The sequence below is a fragment of the Gopherus flavomarginatus genome, chromosome 2 (assembly GCF_025201925.1).
Source record: "Gopherus flavomarginatus isolate rGopFla2 chromosome 2, rGopFla2.mat.asm, whole genome shotgun sequence".
Classification (NCBI taxonomy): Eukaryota; Metazoa; Chordata; order Testudines; family Testudinidae; genus Gopherus; species Gopherus flavomarginatus.
In genome coordinates this window covers 188,959,614-188,978,709 of record NC_066618.1, presented here as the reverse complement: position 1 = coordinate 188,978,709, position 19,096 = coordinate 188,959,614, and the positions used below count along the sequence as shown (strand labels likewise).

The window sequence follows — 19,096 nt, the reverse complement described above, 5'->3', positions numbered from 1 at the left end:
TGGAGTCGGGCACACATAATGAGATGTAGATATTGGAGCCTGAGATTGGGTCCTAGGGTTCAACAATTCCTAACCTAAAGTTACAATTGAGTGTAGATGCTCAAGCCCTAGGTTAACAAACCCAGGGTCTGCTAACTTGAGTTCTACTAACCCTAGGCTTATTTTTCGATGTAGACATACCCTAAGAGATCACAGCCCTGAACTGTTTGTTTAATATGTGACTTTCATGTGAAAAATAAGTCAGACCCAGCAGCGTTTAGGCAGCCTTAGTTCAAAAGTATCAGAGGGGTAGCCGTGTTAGTCTGGATCTGTAAAAGCAGCAAAGAATCTTGTGGCACCTTATAGACTAACAGACGTTTTGGAGCATGAGCTTTTGTGGGTGAATACCCACTTCCTCAGAAAATACTCACAAAAGCTCATGCTCCAAAACGTCTGTAAGTCTATAAGGTGCCACAGGTTCTTTGCTGCTTTTAGTTCAAAGGATTTCCCAATGAGAGATGCTAACTTGGTCTAGATTCACAGCTTAGTATGTTGCAAAGAGCTTGAGGTGACTGTTCAAGAAAAGGTCTGCAGCAAAATAAAGTAAATCTAATCTTATCTGTCTAGGTTCCCATATCCTGTCTATTACTGGGGTATCTGAGCACCGTACACATTTATTAGAAAGAACAAAAGAGCTTCATTTGTTTTAACTCTGTGTGTTTTGTGGGGCAATTGAGGGGAAGGGCAGTGGAAGAAGCAAGTTTTGTGTTTTGCTTGGAATGCATGGAGGCTTGTGGCTATTCTGAGCTCTTCTGGGAGTGAATTCCGCTTGTGGGCTCTGTCTCCTGCACACACAAGCCTCACTTCTGAGGTTGGCAGTTCCCATTACCATAGCTAATTTCTGTTTTATTTAGCAGAACTCCTTAATATGGGCCTCATTGTTTCCAGCCTCTGCTGCTTGGGCATGCTCTGGGAGGAGAGGCCTCAAGGAGGTTGGTGCATTATGGGGTGTGGTGGGCAGAACCAAGATTCTACCCTCTTTCACCCCTACCCATCTGTATGGAAGGATAAAAAACAGCCATGCAGGGGCTGCTGTTACTCCTGGATGGGACTGTTAAATGACCCACACTTTGGCCCATAGGTTTTGATCCTTTTGTCCTTAGTCAAGCAAAGCTCCCATTTCAAAGGGACTTTACTGGAAGCTTTGCCCATGAAACAAGGTCAACAACCCCTTTATTCTTTTTCCTCCTGGATCTACCCTAGTTTCTTGTCATAGGTGAACAATTTTATATAGCTTTTTCCAGAATCACAAAAGGAAGCTGTTGTGATCTTCAGCAATGAAGTCTATGGCCAGGTAACATTCCAAATTTCTTTTTTGTTGTTGTTTTTGTTTTAGGTCAATTTTGTAGCCTGTCAGCTGTTTGCCTTGTTGGCTGCTTTTTGGTTTCGCATTTATTTGAGTCCCAGCAATGTCAGTTCTGTTGTTCGTCATGCATTTGCCACTCTCTTTGGAATATACTTTGCTGTTTTCTGTTTTGGATGGTGAGTATTTAACTTTCAGATAAACAAATTATGCTGGCAATTATGTTTTATTTCATGTTAGTTTTCCTAGATTGTTTGTGTTCAGTCCTGAGACAACTTGTGTGTTGCAGTCCTGCAAAACAACGACCACCTAACCGCCACAAAGACCAGAACAAACTGAAATGACTTGTAGATGTTTATTTGCAGTGTTGGTCCAACGACATTAGCGAGACAAGGTGGGTGAGGTAATATCTTCTATTGGTCCAACTTCTGTTGATGAGAGAGACAAGCTGAAGAAAAGCTCTATGTAGCTCTAGAGTTTGTCTCTCTCACCAATAGATGTTGGTCCAATACAAAAAAATATTCCCTCCCCTACCTTGTGTCTCTGTAGACGTATGTTGTATTTTTCTATGGCAAGTTTACTGCAGTCATCAAAGAGACACTATCACCCAAGAAGACATAAAAATATATCTCCATTAGAGGAGATGCATCCATTGTTGAGTATTCAGTTTGATTATTTTTTAAAAATAACATTTTAGACCCAAACTGGTTGACAGGATTCTTACTTGAAGCACTGTTCTAGTCACTCTGTAAAAACTGTATTGTGGGGTGGTTCCATGTTTCCTGGCTCTATTTCAAATTTAGTTAGCTTACATAGCGGAAAAGGGATTTTTTTTCCATCAGCCCTGCAGTCTTATTCTGAGACTATCTAAATGTTTATCTTTTTGTTTTCAAGGTACTCAATCCATATTTTTGTACTGGTGATGATGAGCTATGGCATCATGAACATTGCAAGTATTCCCAACATCCACAGGTAAGTTTACATGGGGGCAAGAATTCAATTACCCTGTTCCATCCAGAGGCTGGCAGCAACACAGAAGTTCATTTTGGTATCTTATCTTTCTGTTCTCACCACCTCCACTCAGTTGCAGCAGTTTTATGGATTTAACTACAGTATCCACTGTATCACATCTGCCTACCAAAGAGAGGGAAGGCGGTTTGTACTTAGCTTAGCCTCCTGCAGCTTCAGCAATTTACATGGAGACCTCTTGTCTTTAAGTTGTATTTGGAGATTATGTCAAGCCACACACTCTTCAGTGTTGTGTTGTGGAGAATGGGTTTTAAAAAACCCTATTTTTAATTTTTCCCTCTTGCTGTTTGGCCTTTATGCATTTCCCATTTACCCTTGAGTTAGATAGTCAGAATAAGATCACAGGCAGTTCAAAATCTGTGGTTTGTGAAACAAGTCAGTATTTTGATACAGTAACTCCTCACTTAAAGTCATCCTGGTTAACGCTGTTTCGTTGTTATGTTGCTGATCAGTTAGGGAACATGCTCGTTTAAAGTTGTGCAATGCTCCCTTCTGACGTCGTTTGGCAGCCACCTGCTTTGTCCTCTGCTTGCAGGAAGAGTAGCCTGTTGCAGCTAGCTGGTGGGGACTTGGAACCAGGGTGGACCAGCAGCTCCCCATCAGCTCCCCCTATCAGCTCCCCGCTCCCCTAAGTTCCCTGTGCAGCACCTGCCCAGCAGGCTATCAGTTGCTGGCAGTTCAGCTGTCCCTCCCATCACTGCCATGTATTGCTCCTGCCCTCTGCTTAGGAGCTACTCCCCGAACTCCTGCTTGCTGTGCGGGGGGTAGGGGAGGAAGAGGGGGGCTGTCAGGGTGTCCCCCCCTGTTCCCTACTTACCCCATCTTCCTTAGAGCAGGGGGGACACACAACAGGGCTCAGGACAGAGGGAGCTTGCTGGCAGCAGCTGCAGTCTCAGCAGGCTGATCTAATTAACAAGGCAGTGTACTTAAGAGTAGGGTCAGCGTACTTAAAGGGGAAATGTGCATCTCTCTCTCTCTCTCTCTCTCACACACACACATACACACGCATAGTTTGTGTCTCTGTGTGCGATGCTTCTCCCCTCCCTCCATTCCTGCTGCCTTGTAGAGTGTGAAAGTTAACCCTTGAGGGCTCAGTCATTTGCTAGTTCATCATTTAGCAGTAAGGCATTCCCTGGGAAATATCCCACCCTCTGACTCCTCCACCTCAGCCAAGCTTCATAATCATCGTCACTGTGTATCAGTATTAAATTGTTTGTTTAAAACTTATACAGTATGTGTGTGTGTATATATTTAATATAGTCTTTTGTCTGGAACCTAACCCCCTCATTTACATTAATTCTTATGGGGAAGTTGGATTTGCTTAACATAGTTTTGCATAAAGTCGCATTTTTCAGGAACATAACTACAACGGTAAGTGAGGAGTTACTGTACTGAACACAGAGCTTCACAGAACTGCAAATACAGGAAATACCATTGACTTGGTGACAAGAGAGCATTAACCCATCACCAGCCCAAAAGTAAATGTTATAGACTGTCAGATTTTAGTTAGTCCTTATGCTAAGGTCAAAAAGAAAGGTACTGAAACTACCATAGCCAGGTGTATGTTTAGTTATTGGGCAGATGGTACCTTGATCAGAATTGGCAAACTCTATTGAAACCATAGCTGATTCTTGTACAAAGATAGGAAGCATCAGTAGAAGAGATTTACAGGGCAGTAGAGTAGTTCTCTCTACAATATTTTGCAAAACATAATCACAGATAATGTATTGTCTCAGAGTTCTTCAAGCAATAGTTCTTTGTTAGTGTTCAGCATGCAGAGCATTTCTTTCTCTGCATGTGGAATTGCTTTTCACTTGCTGTTATTTTGAGCTCTTAGTTGAAGATTTGGAGTAGTAATGTTACCTGGAAAATTGGTTTCTGTAAGTAATCCAGAGGAACATGCCAGCTGGCAGCCTGAGAGTTATTCCACTTTTTTGTTTTGGGTTGACTTGGGCATTGCGTAGACCATTGAATTAATGCTCCCATTAGGTCTAGTTTTGATTTGTAACATATATCCTCTTGCCCTACTCTCTTTGTGCAAGTTTTTTAACTCACCTTTATTGGCTTAAACATACGCTCGTGTTCACTGCAGTTGTACCTGAAGACAGAATCCCTATGCTTGCTTATTGTTTGGTAGGGGCTCTCTGAGGGTATACGATAGTTATGTGTGCATCAATCATGTCCCCTTCTGTCTTGTCAGTTCTTCAGACAATCTCTCTCCAGTGAGTCTAATGTCCAGTCTCGTACATTTTTAAAAGTAGGATTTATTTATAAATATCTTACAGTGGTAGGCAATACAATTAAATAAGTGACGTCCAAAGTACGAATTGTTGCTAGAGTAGATGACTTGCAACTGTATGCAGTGGCTCTTCTATGAAGTATCCTGCATGTAACATGCAATACCAGGCAGAATGGGAAAACATGCAAAGGAGAACGCATCCAGCCTAGGATCCATGATTGTTCCAAACAGATGAGGGCAGGCAGCAGAGAGCACTGGTAGCACTGAAGCAAGATTTTCATGGAGAGGGTATGAAGGAGTGGCATAATTAGAGGCCACTTTTGACAATTTGATCCTAAATGAGTTTCCCAAGGTGGCCACGTAGCACAGTCAGACCTAGAACCCCGAAATCCTGATGTAGTTGATAACTAGCACTATGCTGCCTGTGTGAGAAGACACCAGAGAGAAAAGGTGCTAAAATATGCTTTGTTGTTGCCTGTGTCTTGGGGGAAGAAGGGAGCAATCTATTGTTCTGGATCAGTGGACCAAGTTGTAGAAACCATATCTAAAGCTAGAAATCCAGTATTTATTCATGCCTGCATAGGAGAATGAGAAGAAATGGGCATACATTCAAGTTAAAGGATTTTCCTCTCACTCTTACTGTTTAGCCAATTATTCATAACGGAAAAAATAACATATGTTGCAGCACAAATGAAACCAGTTTACATAATGTTATTGGCTATTAGAGTGCAATAGTGAGTCATACTTTGAACTGCATTGATTTGAAATTGTGATGGCACATGCTGAAAATCTTAGCAGGGCTGGGAAAGTTGGAACAGGGCCATTCCTCACTCTTAGCAATAGCTTTGTGGCTCAAACATAACATGTTCTAATTAATTGAGGCAACATGAAAAGTAACTTAAATGATAAATGTTATGGACTAAAACAGGGCTTGAAACCTGTAGCCAACAGCTGCTGGCTTAAAGACTGAGCCTATTCATCGTGTTTAATACACTGTGTCCCCAAGCCATGCCCTGTTCCTTCAGCAGCATACGAGAATATTCATAATAAGAATATAAAAAAGTGTATTTTCTCAGGGGAGAGATTTCTCATGCAGTGAGGTAAAAAAGGAGAGTAAGGAAAATAGCAAAAGTATGAATGCATGAATGAATCTAATCTGCACCCTTCCTATTCCCCATTAGTCCAGTCTCTGCATAAGCTGTTCTGTCTTCCTCTACTGGTTTGAGCCAGGAGGGCTGTAGTAAGTCAAACCCATGGGTTTGTTTTTTAAAATCAATACTCAAAACAGATAAATAAGGTCCTGCTGCCTGGCTCCTCCTAAAGCCTCTTCCACATAAGGTTTCTTTCCCTGTTCATACAACAGATGTGTCCAGCTAGGTGTTACACCTATGTGGCGTGGAGAATCGCCTTCCAGGACCTTCGTCCTAACACTGGGTCTCCTACAGGAGCCTTCCTGCTACCTGCAGGTCCCTCTCCCTAACCAAGCTACTTGCTGACCTTTTATCTGAGAACCAGATCACCCTGCAGGCTGTCACCTGATCCCTCACCTGAAACCCATCACCCGGGTTGTAAGTAATTAGTCACTGGTGGGCCTAAACACACCTCCCTTAAAGGGACAAGGGCCTGGCTCTGCCCCCTCCTGGCTGGCCAATTCTTTTGCCATTTCATCTTCTGTTCTGTTCCTCATTCTGGTTTGTCCTGACTTGGGCCTGGTGGCCACAGCCTCACACTCGCCAGTCTGCCTGCCTGGTCTTCTGCTGTCCAATTTGTGCCACTTCTGTTTGGGTGTGAAGACCTTGATTTCCCAATCATTAGGTTCCTGCCTGCCCCCTACTGCTAGGGCTCTATGGTCCTGGGCTCCAGTTGGCTGCTTTTGTTGATATGATGTTGGACCCTGATGACCTCAGTTCTAGATGGGCTCGTAGGATCACCTGCTGTTCTCTTCTCAGTTTGGTGTTTCAGCCTTCTGGTGCACTGCTGCTCCCTTCTGGTCTGTGAATCTTGGTTCTGTTGGTCTCCTTCCTGCTCTTCTCTGTCTCCAGGCTCTCATTGGCAACCTACATCGGCCGGCATCCTCTTTCCTGTTCTGTTATGGATGGGGATGATGAGGAGAGGGAGAGGAAGTAACAGGGTTTGAGGATCACCCCTCCTTGTGCTGCACAGAGGATCTGCAGCACTGCAGTCCTTAACCAGCGATACTCAGACTACGGCACATGAGCAGCATTCCTATGTGGCCCATGAGCTGCACATGAGCTCTTTAATGTGTCTCCTGCATGTCTTTGCAGCACATGATATCATAACAATGTGATTTAATTATTAACCAATCAGGATGCTTTTACTATGTTATTAACCAATTATGTTATGAACTTGCACTAATTTATTTACTTATTTGCTGTGAGAATTATATATATGGCAGACCTCTGTGATTCGGGAGCCAAATTAGTGATCAGCAGTACCCAAAAGAGCCACAATAGTGTGAAATATTTCCCCTCTCATACTGTTTTACTATAGTACTGTTCACATTTAATGAAACAATGAATTCACGCTACTGTGACTCTTTTGGGTATTGCTGATCGCTAATTTGGCTCCTGAATCCCTGAGGTCTGAGTATCACTGCCTTAAACTATTAGAATGTCAGAATACAGGATGCCACTAGCCATCCTGCCTAACCTAATTTTACACTCACACAGGACACAAACCAGAGAGTGCATTTTTCAAACCCTAGTTAAAGAATACTTCCTGTGTGAAAAACTTTGCATAACGGCCTATTTGAGCATGTAAAGCCAAAAGAAATTGTCTTCCAAATGTTACTGAAAACAATGTACAGCGATTGTGTATTCTTAAAGCATAATTATATTCTTTCCCTTCTGTTTTCTACACACTTGCAATATGAGAGTCTCAAGTATTTCTGGTGTGTGTGTATGTACGCAGAACAGAAAGGAGAATGGATATTTTCAGCAGTATGTTAAATGTTATCTGGCTTCAGACACTTCAATTCTAGGACATAATTTTCCAAAGTGACTAGTAATTTTGAGTGTCTCAATTTTCATATATACAATTACTCTCATTTTTTGTTTTGCCTTATATGAGGTGAATGTAAAGTTTTGACTCTGCTTTCGTTGGTAACTCTTCTGTTTGTTTGTATGTTCTGTTTAGGTACTCCTTTGTGGTAGCCATGGGATACCTCACATTGTGTCACATTAGCCGAATATACATATTTAATTATGGAATTCTCACTACAGATTTCTCTGGGTGAGTATCCAGCTCGTAATCTATGTCTGTTGATAAATTGTATAGTTAATTGCTTGATCACACTTTGGTTCATTATGAAATATATTCAAGAGGCAAATTAACTAATATCACTCAGGTTTATTGATATAAGTCAATAATAATATAGAACAGGAAAAAAACATTCAATATGATACCAGTTTCTGGGAAGCCACCTCATGTAGCGTTGTTAAATTCACTTTACACAGAAGGTGTGTCTCCCAAATTTACACTCCTAAAGCCATCTTTTTATCCTCTACCTGTTGACAAGTAAAAGGTACTGTGTACATCATCTGAAACTAGATTTAACCAGTCCGCTTTCTACCTTGTTTTTTCAGTAAAATGATGTAACCCTTATCTCATTGCTCTGAAAGCCTGCACTCCAGGTATCAAGGGGCATGAAGAAACCTCTTAGGTTTATGCCAGGGTAGAATATTCATATGTCTTGTCCTTTTCCTTTGGGACATTTCTGTACTAGCTTGTGAGAATAACTCCCTACCTGTTAATATGGAAAAATACTCATATGTCCTGACCCAGACCGTTTTCCTATCTCCTTAAGCCAAAGCTTACTTCAGCTAATGCGTGGTCTTATGGGATACCTGACATGGGTGGACAGAACTGTAGGGATAGTATAATACATTCAGTTAACATAACTTCCCAATACTTATATTAACACTAAGCCTACCATATATGTATTGGCAACAATATATTTTATTATTAAATTATTTTAGCACTGTAATTTAGTACAATTAAAAGAATGCCACAAAGGGCGGTCCTGCAATCTTGTTTACTTAATCTTTCAAGAAATACTTGTTCTAAGTAAATACTGCCTGATGTTAGACTGACTCAATATTTCCGTTAGCCAGCGAGGTGTACCTGTGTGTGTTCTTGCACAACAGAACTAGGCTGACCAGATAGCAAGTGTGAGAAATCAGGACAGGGGGTGGGGAGTAATAGGAGCCTATATAAGAAAAAGCCCCAAATATTGAGACTGTCCCTATAAAATCGGGACATCTGGTCACCCTAAACAGCACCTTGCCAGAGGTGGGGAGGGTCTGCTTATCTGCTTCTCCACCTTGAGTGGGGATGGGAAAGCAAGTTCCAAAGTTACTCTTTGGTGGTGGAGTGGGTCCTAGGTTATCTTCCTATCTGCCAATCCCTCAGTGTCCAAGGAAGCAGCAAGCCAGATTGGCCCAAGCTGCGTTTTCCTTAAGTTTGTCTGGTTGGGTGGGATACACTGTTGCTCTCTTTATTCCTTTCTTGATAGTGCAGTATGGTGCTAAATATATTAAAAAGTGTATTTAATTTGTAAGAGGGGGTCGCACTCAGAGGCTTGCTATATGAAAAGGGACACCAGTACAAAAGTTTGAGAGCCACTGTTTTATTATAAGTCCTTTTCTGGATGCTTTGCTTTGGCATTTATAAGCTGTTCTTAGAATTATTTAGGTTTTTTTAACTCTTTCTTACCCCAGTTACATATTTTTTTTCCTTCTTCTTTATGCTAAGAGGATTATGCTGGTGAGTTGATTTTTGGTGTTTTTTAATACTTTATAAGAATGGCACTACTAATAATAATACATCATCCTCTTTTATAGCATAGGTAGACTGCCAGTGTAGTAATATTATAGTTTTTACCAGAAATGGATTAGTTTAAAAAGAAAAAAATCAAAAGAATATGATAGCTCAGGAGGCTAGTAATGGGCATGGGTCCCAATCCAGTAAACTACTCAAACATGTGCTTAACTTTGTGCACGTGAACAGTATGAATGAAGTCAGTGTGACTACTCATGCATTACATTATGCACAAGCTTAAATCCTTTTGCTGGACTGGAGTCATGGTGCCTCTCACTTTTTGGTTACAGCTTTAAGTTCAACCAGTTTGTTATGAGCAAAAACCACTACCATTTGAAGAATATTCATTGAAGGCCTGTGGATGACAGAAATGGCTTATGTGAAATTCTAGGGGCCTCCGCACTATTCCTAGTAGAAAAATTCACAGCACAAAAATCACCGTAAAATTGGCACTACTTACCACCCTTATTAACAGTCTTATATGAGAGGCAAAACTGACCCATCTTTTCACCCTGAAAGGTGGTGTTTTCATGTGTAAATCGGAGCCTTTTGGCTGACAGATACGCAATCTTGCACTTTTTACTGCATGTGCCATATTTCTGCTGTAGATAAATGGAAGACTTCATTCTCCAGGGCTTTTGGGCTGAAACATTTCATCAGCACTAACTTTACTCCAAAGGAAAAAATGGCAACATTTCTAGCAAACCACCCTAAAAATGAACATAATTAAATGTGAAATCTCTAAACGCTTTATAAAGCAATTTTTTAGCAGTGAGCATCACTGACAGCAATGATTTATCTTCTAATGCTTAATGCTTTGCTGTGTTTTCTTTCTTCCTGCAGGTTTTATTTCAGTCCCCAAAGTTAGCAACAATGGTAGAATAGCCAATTTGTAAAAAGAAAATATATTTGACAATGGAAACTGATCTAGATGTATTCTTTTATTGTTACACCATTGCAGAACAAAGTACAGAAGTATTGATCGCTCCAAAGAGTTATATGGAAACATTTGTTTTCCTTGAAAATATTTTAAGGAAATTCTTTTTTGGCATTGTAAGTGATGGGACAGCAGCTCTGGGGACTGAAGTCCTCTGTGTATCCACAGACCGCAGTCAACATGGGTAGTAGCAGTGCAAGACATGGCTCTGCCAATAAGCCTCTATTCTGTAGCACTCTCTTCATTCATTCCGTGCTCATTCATTGCTTGACTACTCTGTTTAGCATTTGTCCACTTGAAACCGGATACCACTAACTGATTATACATAAGCTGATAAAGAACCGTGGGTGGTAACTACCAACCAGTTTAAATTCAAACCAGTGAATCAGAGTTGAAAAGCTCGATATCTCATTACTATCCCACGCACTTCCCTCAGAAAGAAACATTTTTCTGAATGAAAACTTTCAGCTGTAAAGAATAGTTATCTAATAGATGCCACCAACTGAACATATTGTTTAGAATTGGGAATGGGTGAAGTAAGTTGTTCTGATTTTAAGTTAGGAAGTGACTTGAATTTCTGCCTAAACACGAAACAAACTGATAATTGATTTGAGGTGTGTAAAATTCAGTTTTATATCTTCTTTGTGCTGCCGCACTTCCTGGTTTCTGTTGAAAACAGAAGTAACAAAATATAGCAAGAGATGCTGATATGGAGTTTCTAGTACAATAGTAAAAATCATAGACAAACTGGACAATCTCATGAGAGCTCTTGATCATGTGAGGTCTGGTTTCCAGACCAAGGAAATAAATTCACAAAAAGTATCAAAAATATTAGAAATAAATCATAGCATTGGGAAATTAGGTTTCTGTTTCTCTGGTCTGGTTTTAGCAATAGTGTTGATATGTTTTATTTTCTATGATATTCACAAATTAGGCATTGTGGGATAATATCCTTTAATTTTCAGCTGCAAAGCATGAGGAGCTCTTTTTAGTCATGGTTAAACAGAGTTCAGATGATCTGGGTTTTGGGAATAAATGGCTGTATTTCAAATGTCTTCCTTTAGGTTTCTTCTGTAAATGTAAGTAACATCTGTAGGTTTTATTCTCATAGAATATTGTGATTTTCTTTTAAAGTCTACCTACTTCTTCGCCTCTTTTCAATAAACCGTGTCAACATTTTATCAACATTTTGAACAAAATAATAGGTTCTGATCTTCGCTTTTGGGTATACAGTAGATTTTATTAATGTCTATTTTTGTGCACACCTCTGCAGCCTTCACAAACTGAGTCAAATTTTTATTATTTATGTAAGAATCATTTGACCTTGCATGACATGGGCACCATGTTTGACCTACTAATTTACTCAACATTTTTGTGCCATTTATAATTAGATGTTACCTGAAAGTTAAAAAAAAAATTAGTAATTTATTCCTTCAGTATTGCCAAGCCTAAGTGTTCAAAAATCCTGAGTCTGACTTAGTAATTATGGGATTTTAAAAATAATCTTTGGGTTCTTTTTATTTTGGCTCTGTTTTTGAGCTTGGAGGATACATGTTTTCAAACCTTTCTCTACAATCAGTAGGGCTAGGAACTTATTTAAAAAAACAAACAAACAACAAAAGCTGAGGTTCTCCTATAACCACATGATTCAGGGAGCTGGGGTTTTAAAAACATATCAAATATCCTAAGACCTGCAATAAAATCCTGAGAGTTGGCAATGCTTTTTTTTAATACTTTAAATATCCAAATCAGACTTCTAACCTGGTAACTAATCACACACAGTGGAGGCTGGCAGATATTAATCACAATGTTCTGGCATTTAACTGCAAAGCTGATCTTCAAGGACACCTTGAAAGAGCTCTTTATATGTCAAGGGGCAGCGATTGCTGATCTCTGCTGTACTGTCTATTTTATTACTAGGCTTGAAATCTCAGTGTATCAGCATCGCCTGACTCAGCATTTCAGCTTTAAAACAGGAACTATTTTAGGTGGGAGGAAGGTATGAAGAGTCTGTCCAGGTGCTATAGTGGACCCATATAGAACAGTAGTTGCATAATGTGCTGCCGTGTGCCAAGTTAGGCATCTCATTAGGACTTCTCATTCTGTAAACTGAATGGCAATCTGTGTAGTGCCCATCACCAGGATGTGTGAGCACCATATGGATTCAAAGGTTGGATGCCAGAAGGGTTTAGCATATGATATAGGTGAAGCACTTGGATTTCAGGGCACAAAGTGAAACGGCAAAGTTTTCAGTTACTCTGTCCTGTAAATTTCCTAAGCTGACATCAAGATGAAGTCGGTGGCCTGCTAGGAGGAGCAGGGGGACGGCGGACCTGTTCATCCTACTTTTACAGCTGGAGGTGAGATTACAGTACCAGGCACTACAGAAGTATGAACATGTGCTTTCACATGTGTGCATGGGAAAGGCTGATATCCCATAAGAGCCCACAATGACTTATTTGTTTCTTGGCTGTGACACGATATAGGCAGATTTCTGCTTAGGGGACATTGCAAGACAGTTTTCCACTTTCCTGAGGATAGGGGAATAGAATAGACTAGACAATTTGAGTCTGCTTGAATATTGGAGACTTTAGCTGAGCTGTTATTCTATGCCACTGTTTTCCCTCTCTAGTACCCTTAATTCCCTCTCTTGCTATCATTGTATATTAAGCATCTTGAACCCAGGAGGAAAATAAAGACTCCTATTCGTTTTTCAAAACAGGCTTTGTATGATTCGTTGTATTTTTCTGCATCAGGGGTGTCATTTCTATCAATCTTTATGTCTTATATAGAGTTCAAATTTGGGATGGAAGGGAGAGAACGTTGGTTTTTTCAGATTAAATTGTATGCAAGACTTGAGAATTTTACTTGGTTGCTAGATATTATGATGAGTACTCTATAAATACCTACTATAGATAGAAAGAATCTTTCTTTTTTCTCTGTGTTCATTTATCATAGCAGTGTTCTAATACAGGCTGGTTTTGTGCATGACCTTCAGTCCATCTGAATTGTTTGCATTTCAGTGCTCACTGGCTTACAGCAGGGAGCCCAATTTTCAAATGCAGGTGCCTATATGCAGGCAATTAAAGGGACATCCGTTTGGCTTTGATTCTCTGGTTTAAAGTTACTTACTTAAACGTTAGCATAAAATAAATAATTTTTATCATTAGCAAGAATCATGCCTGACAAAAGTTTGCTTTTAAAAGGAAAAATTGTTGCTGAACCAATGTGACATGGTGGAATAATAAGCATGACTGGAATATTGGTATAGAAGGGTAAAGCTTGCTCAGGAGGGACAGGCAGGGAAAAAAGGGAGGATGTGTTGCCTTTTATATTAAAAATGTACACACTTGAACTGAGGTTGAGATGGAAATAGGAGACAGACTTGTTGAAAGTCTCTGGGTAAGGATAAGAGGGGTAAAAAACAAGGATGATGTCATGGTAGGGGTCTACTACAGACCACCTAACCAGGAAGAAGAGGTGGATGAGGATTTTTTTAAACAACTAACAAAATCATCCAAAGCACGGTGGAACTACCCAGGGGATCTGCTGGGAAAATAACTCAGCAGGGCACAGATTATCCAAGAAGTTCTTGGAATGTTTTGGAATGTATGATTAAATACATTCTAGAATACTCAAGGAGCTGACTGAGGAGATATCTGAGCCATTAGCGATTTATCTTTGAAAAGTCATGGAAGACTGGAGAGATTCCAGAAGACTGGAAAAGGGCAAATATAGTGCCAATCTATAAAAAGGGAAATAAGGACAACCCAGGGAATTACAGACCACTCAGTTTAACTTCTGTATCTGGAAAGATAATGGAGCAAATAACTAAGCAATCAGTTTGCAAACATCTAGGAGTTAATAAGGTGATAAGTAACAGTCAGCATGGATTTGTCAAGAACAAATCATGTCAAACCAACCTGATAGCTTTCTTTGACAGGGTAACAAGACTTGTGGATGGGGGAAGTGGTAGACGTGGTATATCTTGACTTTAGTAAGGCTTTTGATACTGTCTTGCATAACCTTCTCATAAACAAACTAGGGAAATGCAACCTAGATGGGGCTACTATAACGTGGGTGCAAAACTGGTTGAAAAACCGTTCCCAGCAGCAGTGCAAGTAGGCCGGTATGCAAGTAGGCTGGGAGTTCTGCTCCTTTCCCCACTGGAAGGGGCAGTAGCGGGGAAAGAAGCAGAATGCTGGTGGCTGTACCATCCCCTCCCCAGCCCTGTCTCTGGCGCAGCAGGAGGAAGACTGAGCCCCCTTCACCCCCGCCCCACGTAACATGGGATGGATGTACAAAGGGGATGGGGAGAGCATGAGGGCCCTGGGCTGGGGGCAGGGCAGTGAGGAGTCACATGAAGGGTCACATGGGAAGGTCACATGCCTGCCTTAGCTGGTGGGCTCCCCCCTGTACCAATAAGACATGGATTTTACTTGCACCACTGGTTCCCAGAGAGCAATCAATGGTTCACAGTCATGCTGAAAGGGCATAACAAGTGGGGTACCGCCGTGATCAGTTCTGGGTCTGGTTCTGTTCAATATATTCATCAAAATGATTTAGATAATGGCATGGAGAGTACACATAAAGTTTGCGGACGATATCAAGCTGGGAGGGGTTACTAATGCTTTGAAGGATAGGATTAAAATTCAAAATGATCTGGAGAAATGGTCTGAAGTAAATTGGGTGAAATTCAATAAGGACAAATGCAAAGTACTCCACTTAGGAAGAAACATTTAGTTGCACAGATACAAAATGGGAAATGACTGCAGAAAGGGATCTGGGGGAAGTGGACCACGAGCTAAATGAGTCAACAGTGTAATGCTGTTGCAAAAAAAGCAAACATCATTCTGGGATATATAAGCAGGAGTATTGTAAACAAGACACGAGAAGTAATTCTTCTGCTCTACTCTGTGCTGATTAGGCCTCAACTGGAGTATTGTGTCCAGTTCTGGGTGCCACATTTCAGGAAAGATGTGGACAAATTGGAGAAAGTCCAGAGAAAAGTGACAAAAATGATTAAAGGTCTAGAAAGCATGAGGGAAGATTGAAAAAACTGGATTTGTTTAGTCTGGAAAAGAGAAGATTGAGAGGGGACATGATTACAGTTTGCAAGTACATAAAAGGTTGTTACAAAAGGAGGAGGGAGAAGAATTGTTCTTCTTAACCTCTGAGGCTAGGGCAAGAAGTAATGGATTTAAATTGCAGCAAGAGTGGTTTAGGTTAGACATTAGGAAAATCTTCCTAACTGTCAGATTGGTTAAGCACTGGAATAAATTGCCCAGGGAGGTTGTGGAATCTCCATCGTTGGAGATTTTTAAGAGCAGGTTAGACAAACACCTGCCAGGGATGGTCTAGATAATACTTAGTCCTGCCATGAGTGCAGGGGACTGGACTAGATGACCTCTTGAGGTCCCTTCCAATCCTACGATTCTACGATTTCCACTAACTGCAGATAACTGTGCCTGCTTGTGGATTCCCTTTGGATGTCGATGTCTGAGGAGGATGAGATAAAACATATTCTTTGTGTATAAAATTATTACAGTGATATTCATATACATTTAGGGTTTAAAATACAATTGAATTCCAGTTTGCTGAATCTACAGTATCTAAACCTCTCAGTCTACTGAACTGCCATCATGACTCCTGGAGTCCCTGCTTATGTGACTCTGTTGAAATCTGGTTATGTGAACATAATCTTGTGAGTGGTTCAGATAATCGGGATTCTACTGTACCTTCGACTTTTTTCAACACGTTGAGTATTTAGAAAAATCACTTAACCTTTTATATCGAGGCTACCAAAAGGCAAATAGTTAATCTTAACCATCAGGTCTGATTTTGAATTGGGAGATTTTTGAATACAATGTTGCCTAGTGGATAGAGCAATGGACTGGGGCTCAGGAGACCTCAGTTCTATTCTCTGCTCTGCCACTGACCTACTGGGTGACCCTGGGCAAGTCGCAGCCCCTCCATGCCTCGGTTTCCCCATTTGGATAATGGTAATAATTATACTTGCCTGCTTTATAAATCCCTTTGAGAATTACTGATAAAAAGCTCCATATAAGAACTAGGTGGTAGTTTTATTCTACCTAAAAAGGTTTGCTAGGCACAGTTCCCACTCCAAAGAGATTAAAACCAGATGAGCTGCAACAAGGGTGATGGTATTTCATCCTGAGGTATTATTTATTCCAGAATGACACCCTTAGCATAGTGCACGCTGTACTGGTTGAGGTACCATCTTTTGGATGAGACCTACAATAAGGTTCTGACTGCATTTAGTTATTAAAGATTTTACCGCGCTCTACCATAGGGTTGTTAACTTTGCTGTTTTGACCTAGTTTCTACCATGGATAATTATGTTCTGCCTACTTAACTTCCTCATGCAGTTTTGGTGTTTATATGGCATTCTCCACTTTTTGTTCTAAACTGTTACAACAATACCTTTCATCCCAGAGGTGGTTGCATTTCATTGACTAATTAAGTGAATTCAGATCCTTTGAGATGAAAGACGTTAGATAAGTGTAAGATTATTATCAATCAATCCAATAATTCATATAAAAATAAGATGGAAGGATTTGCACTATATTATGAGAAGGCATTCATCACTTTCTATATCTTTACGTTATAGCCCCCTGATGATTATTACACAGAAGATCACAACTCTTGCATTCCAAGTGCATGATGGTAAGCAAACAAACCCCCTGGTATCCTAAAGGCAGCATTTCCATTCCAGTCCATTGTCTTTAGTGAAGTTACCCTAGGGATGAATTTACGTCCTTGTGTTTCTCCAAGCAAGGAAGGGCAGTGATTTGTGAAAAACAGACAGATTTTGCTGCATTTTTCCTGATTCTAAACCTTCTTTTTATAATATAGATGCTTTTATACCTCAGAGAAGATTACCTCCAGGGTATTGAAAATTACACTGGTTTGAAGTCCATGGGCCTGAGTCTGATCTCCTTTAATATTTGTTTGACACCTATGTAACTCCACAGACTTCCCTCAGGTTACTCTTGATTCACACTGATGTGAGATCAGAATCAGGCCCAAGGATTTAATATGTTCAGTATGGACTTGTCTAGACAAACAAACAATTTGTGGCAAGTTGGGGTGTGAATCTACCCTGTGCTAGCCTGCTCCAGACTAACTGTCTGCATAGACTAGAAGTCTGCTCGAGCCTCATTTTTAGGTCTGACCCTGACCCAAACTGGGCCCATGCCTACCTGGCCCAAGTCTCTTTGACACTGCTAGTGTCACAAATGGCATCATTTTCCAGAAAGATTCCTGCCTCCAGGACAATAAAAGGCTCAAACATTGCAATTGTAATTAGTGTTGTTATTATTTATTTCTGTAGTGGCTGCACCTGCGAATAGGGTTGTCAACTTTCTGACTGCAGAAAACCAAATACCCTTGCCCTGCCCCACCCTTCCCTGAGGACCTGCCCCACTCCTTCTCCAAGGCCCCACCCATTCCATTCCCCCTCGCTCCCTCTCCCTCGCTCATTTTCACTTGGCTGGGGCAAGGGGTTAGGTTTCAGAAGGGGGTGAGGACTCCGGCTGGGGGTGTGGGCTCTGGGGTAGGGCTGAGGATGAGGGGTGTGGTAGGCAGGAGGGGGCTCTGTTCTGGGGCTGGGGCTGAGGGGTTCAGAGTGTGGGAGGAGGCCTTGGGCTGGGGTAAGGGGTTGGAGTGTGGGAGGGGGTGAGGGCTCCAGCTGGGGGTGTGGGCTCTGGGGTGGGGCCAGGGATGAGGGGTTTGGGGTGCAGGAGGGGGCTCCAGGTTGGGGCAGGGGGTTGGGGTGCGGGAGGGGGCTGGGGCAGGGGATTGGGGTGCAGGAGGGGGTGAGGGGTGTGGGCACCAGGCAACGCTTATCTTAGGCGGCTCCCGGAAGCGGCCGGCATGTTCCTGCGATCCCTAGGCAGAGGCACAGCCAAGTGGCTCTGCATGCTGCTCACGCCCGCAGGCCCTGCCGCTGCAGCTCCCATTGGCTGCAGTTCGGGGTGGGGACAGTGCGTGGAGCCTCCCTAGCCGGCTCTATGCGTAGAGGCTTCAGGGACATGCTGGCTGCTTTTGGGAGCCACAAGGAGCCAGGACAGGCAGGGAACTTGCCTTAGCTTTGCTGCGCTGCTGGCCGGACTTTTAATGGTCCGGTCAGCAGTGCTGACTGGTGCTGCCAGGGTCCCTTTTCGAGCAGGTGTTACGGTTGAAAACCTGACGCTTGGCAACCCTACCTGGGGACTCCATGCAGGGATCTGAGCCCCATTGCGCTAAGCACTGTACAAACAAATAACACAGAGACAGTCTCTGCTTCAGAGAGAGTAGTAATCTAGGGTTTAGGTAATATCCAACAGGGGTAAATAAACAGACACATGAGGGGGGAAGACATGGTAACAGCAGAGGCAGATGCATTTGAAATTAATCTTTTAAAAAGTCCTACAGATTAATTGTAGTGGTAAGTGCTTATTACCTTACAAACTTTCATACTAGTGGAGTGAATAAAATTGATGCAGTTTCCATTTTCAAGCAGTTGTGACTTTATCTGTAGAAAATACATATAACTCCCTTCCAAAGGAAACCAACCCTGCCCCCAACCTCTCCAAAAATAGAAGATAAAAAAGAGGTTAAATATGCTAGTGCAACGGTGATGAGTGTGCACTTAAATATATCAGTGTTTGGTTGTTAAATTCATGCTATGAAATATACAAGCTGTACA

General features: G+C 41.5%; 1 protein-coding gene across 2 annotated transcripts in view; it reads left to right on the top strand.

Moving 5' to 3' along the window:
• Window positions 1–19,096, top strand: part of MBOAT1 (membrane bound O-acyltransferase domain containing 1) — an 82,285-nt gene that overhangs the window by 35,271 nt on the left and 27,918 nt on the right. For both annotated transcript variants that reach the window (XM_050942305.1, XM_050942306.1), the window contains exons 2-5: window positions 1,376–1,521; window positions 2,237–2,314; window positions 7,767–7,862; window positions 17,018–17,073. In XM_050942305.1, the coding sequence (XP_050798262.1) occupies window positions 1,376–1,521; window positions 2,237–2,314; window positions 7,767–7,862; window positions 17,018–17,073 (376 nt within the window). The remainder of the gene's footprint in view (window positions 1–1,375; window positions 1,522–2,236; window positions 2,315–7,766; window positions 7,863–17,017; window positions 17,074–19,096) is intronic.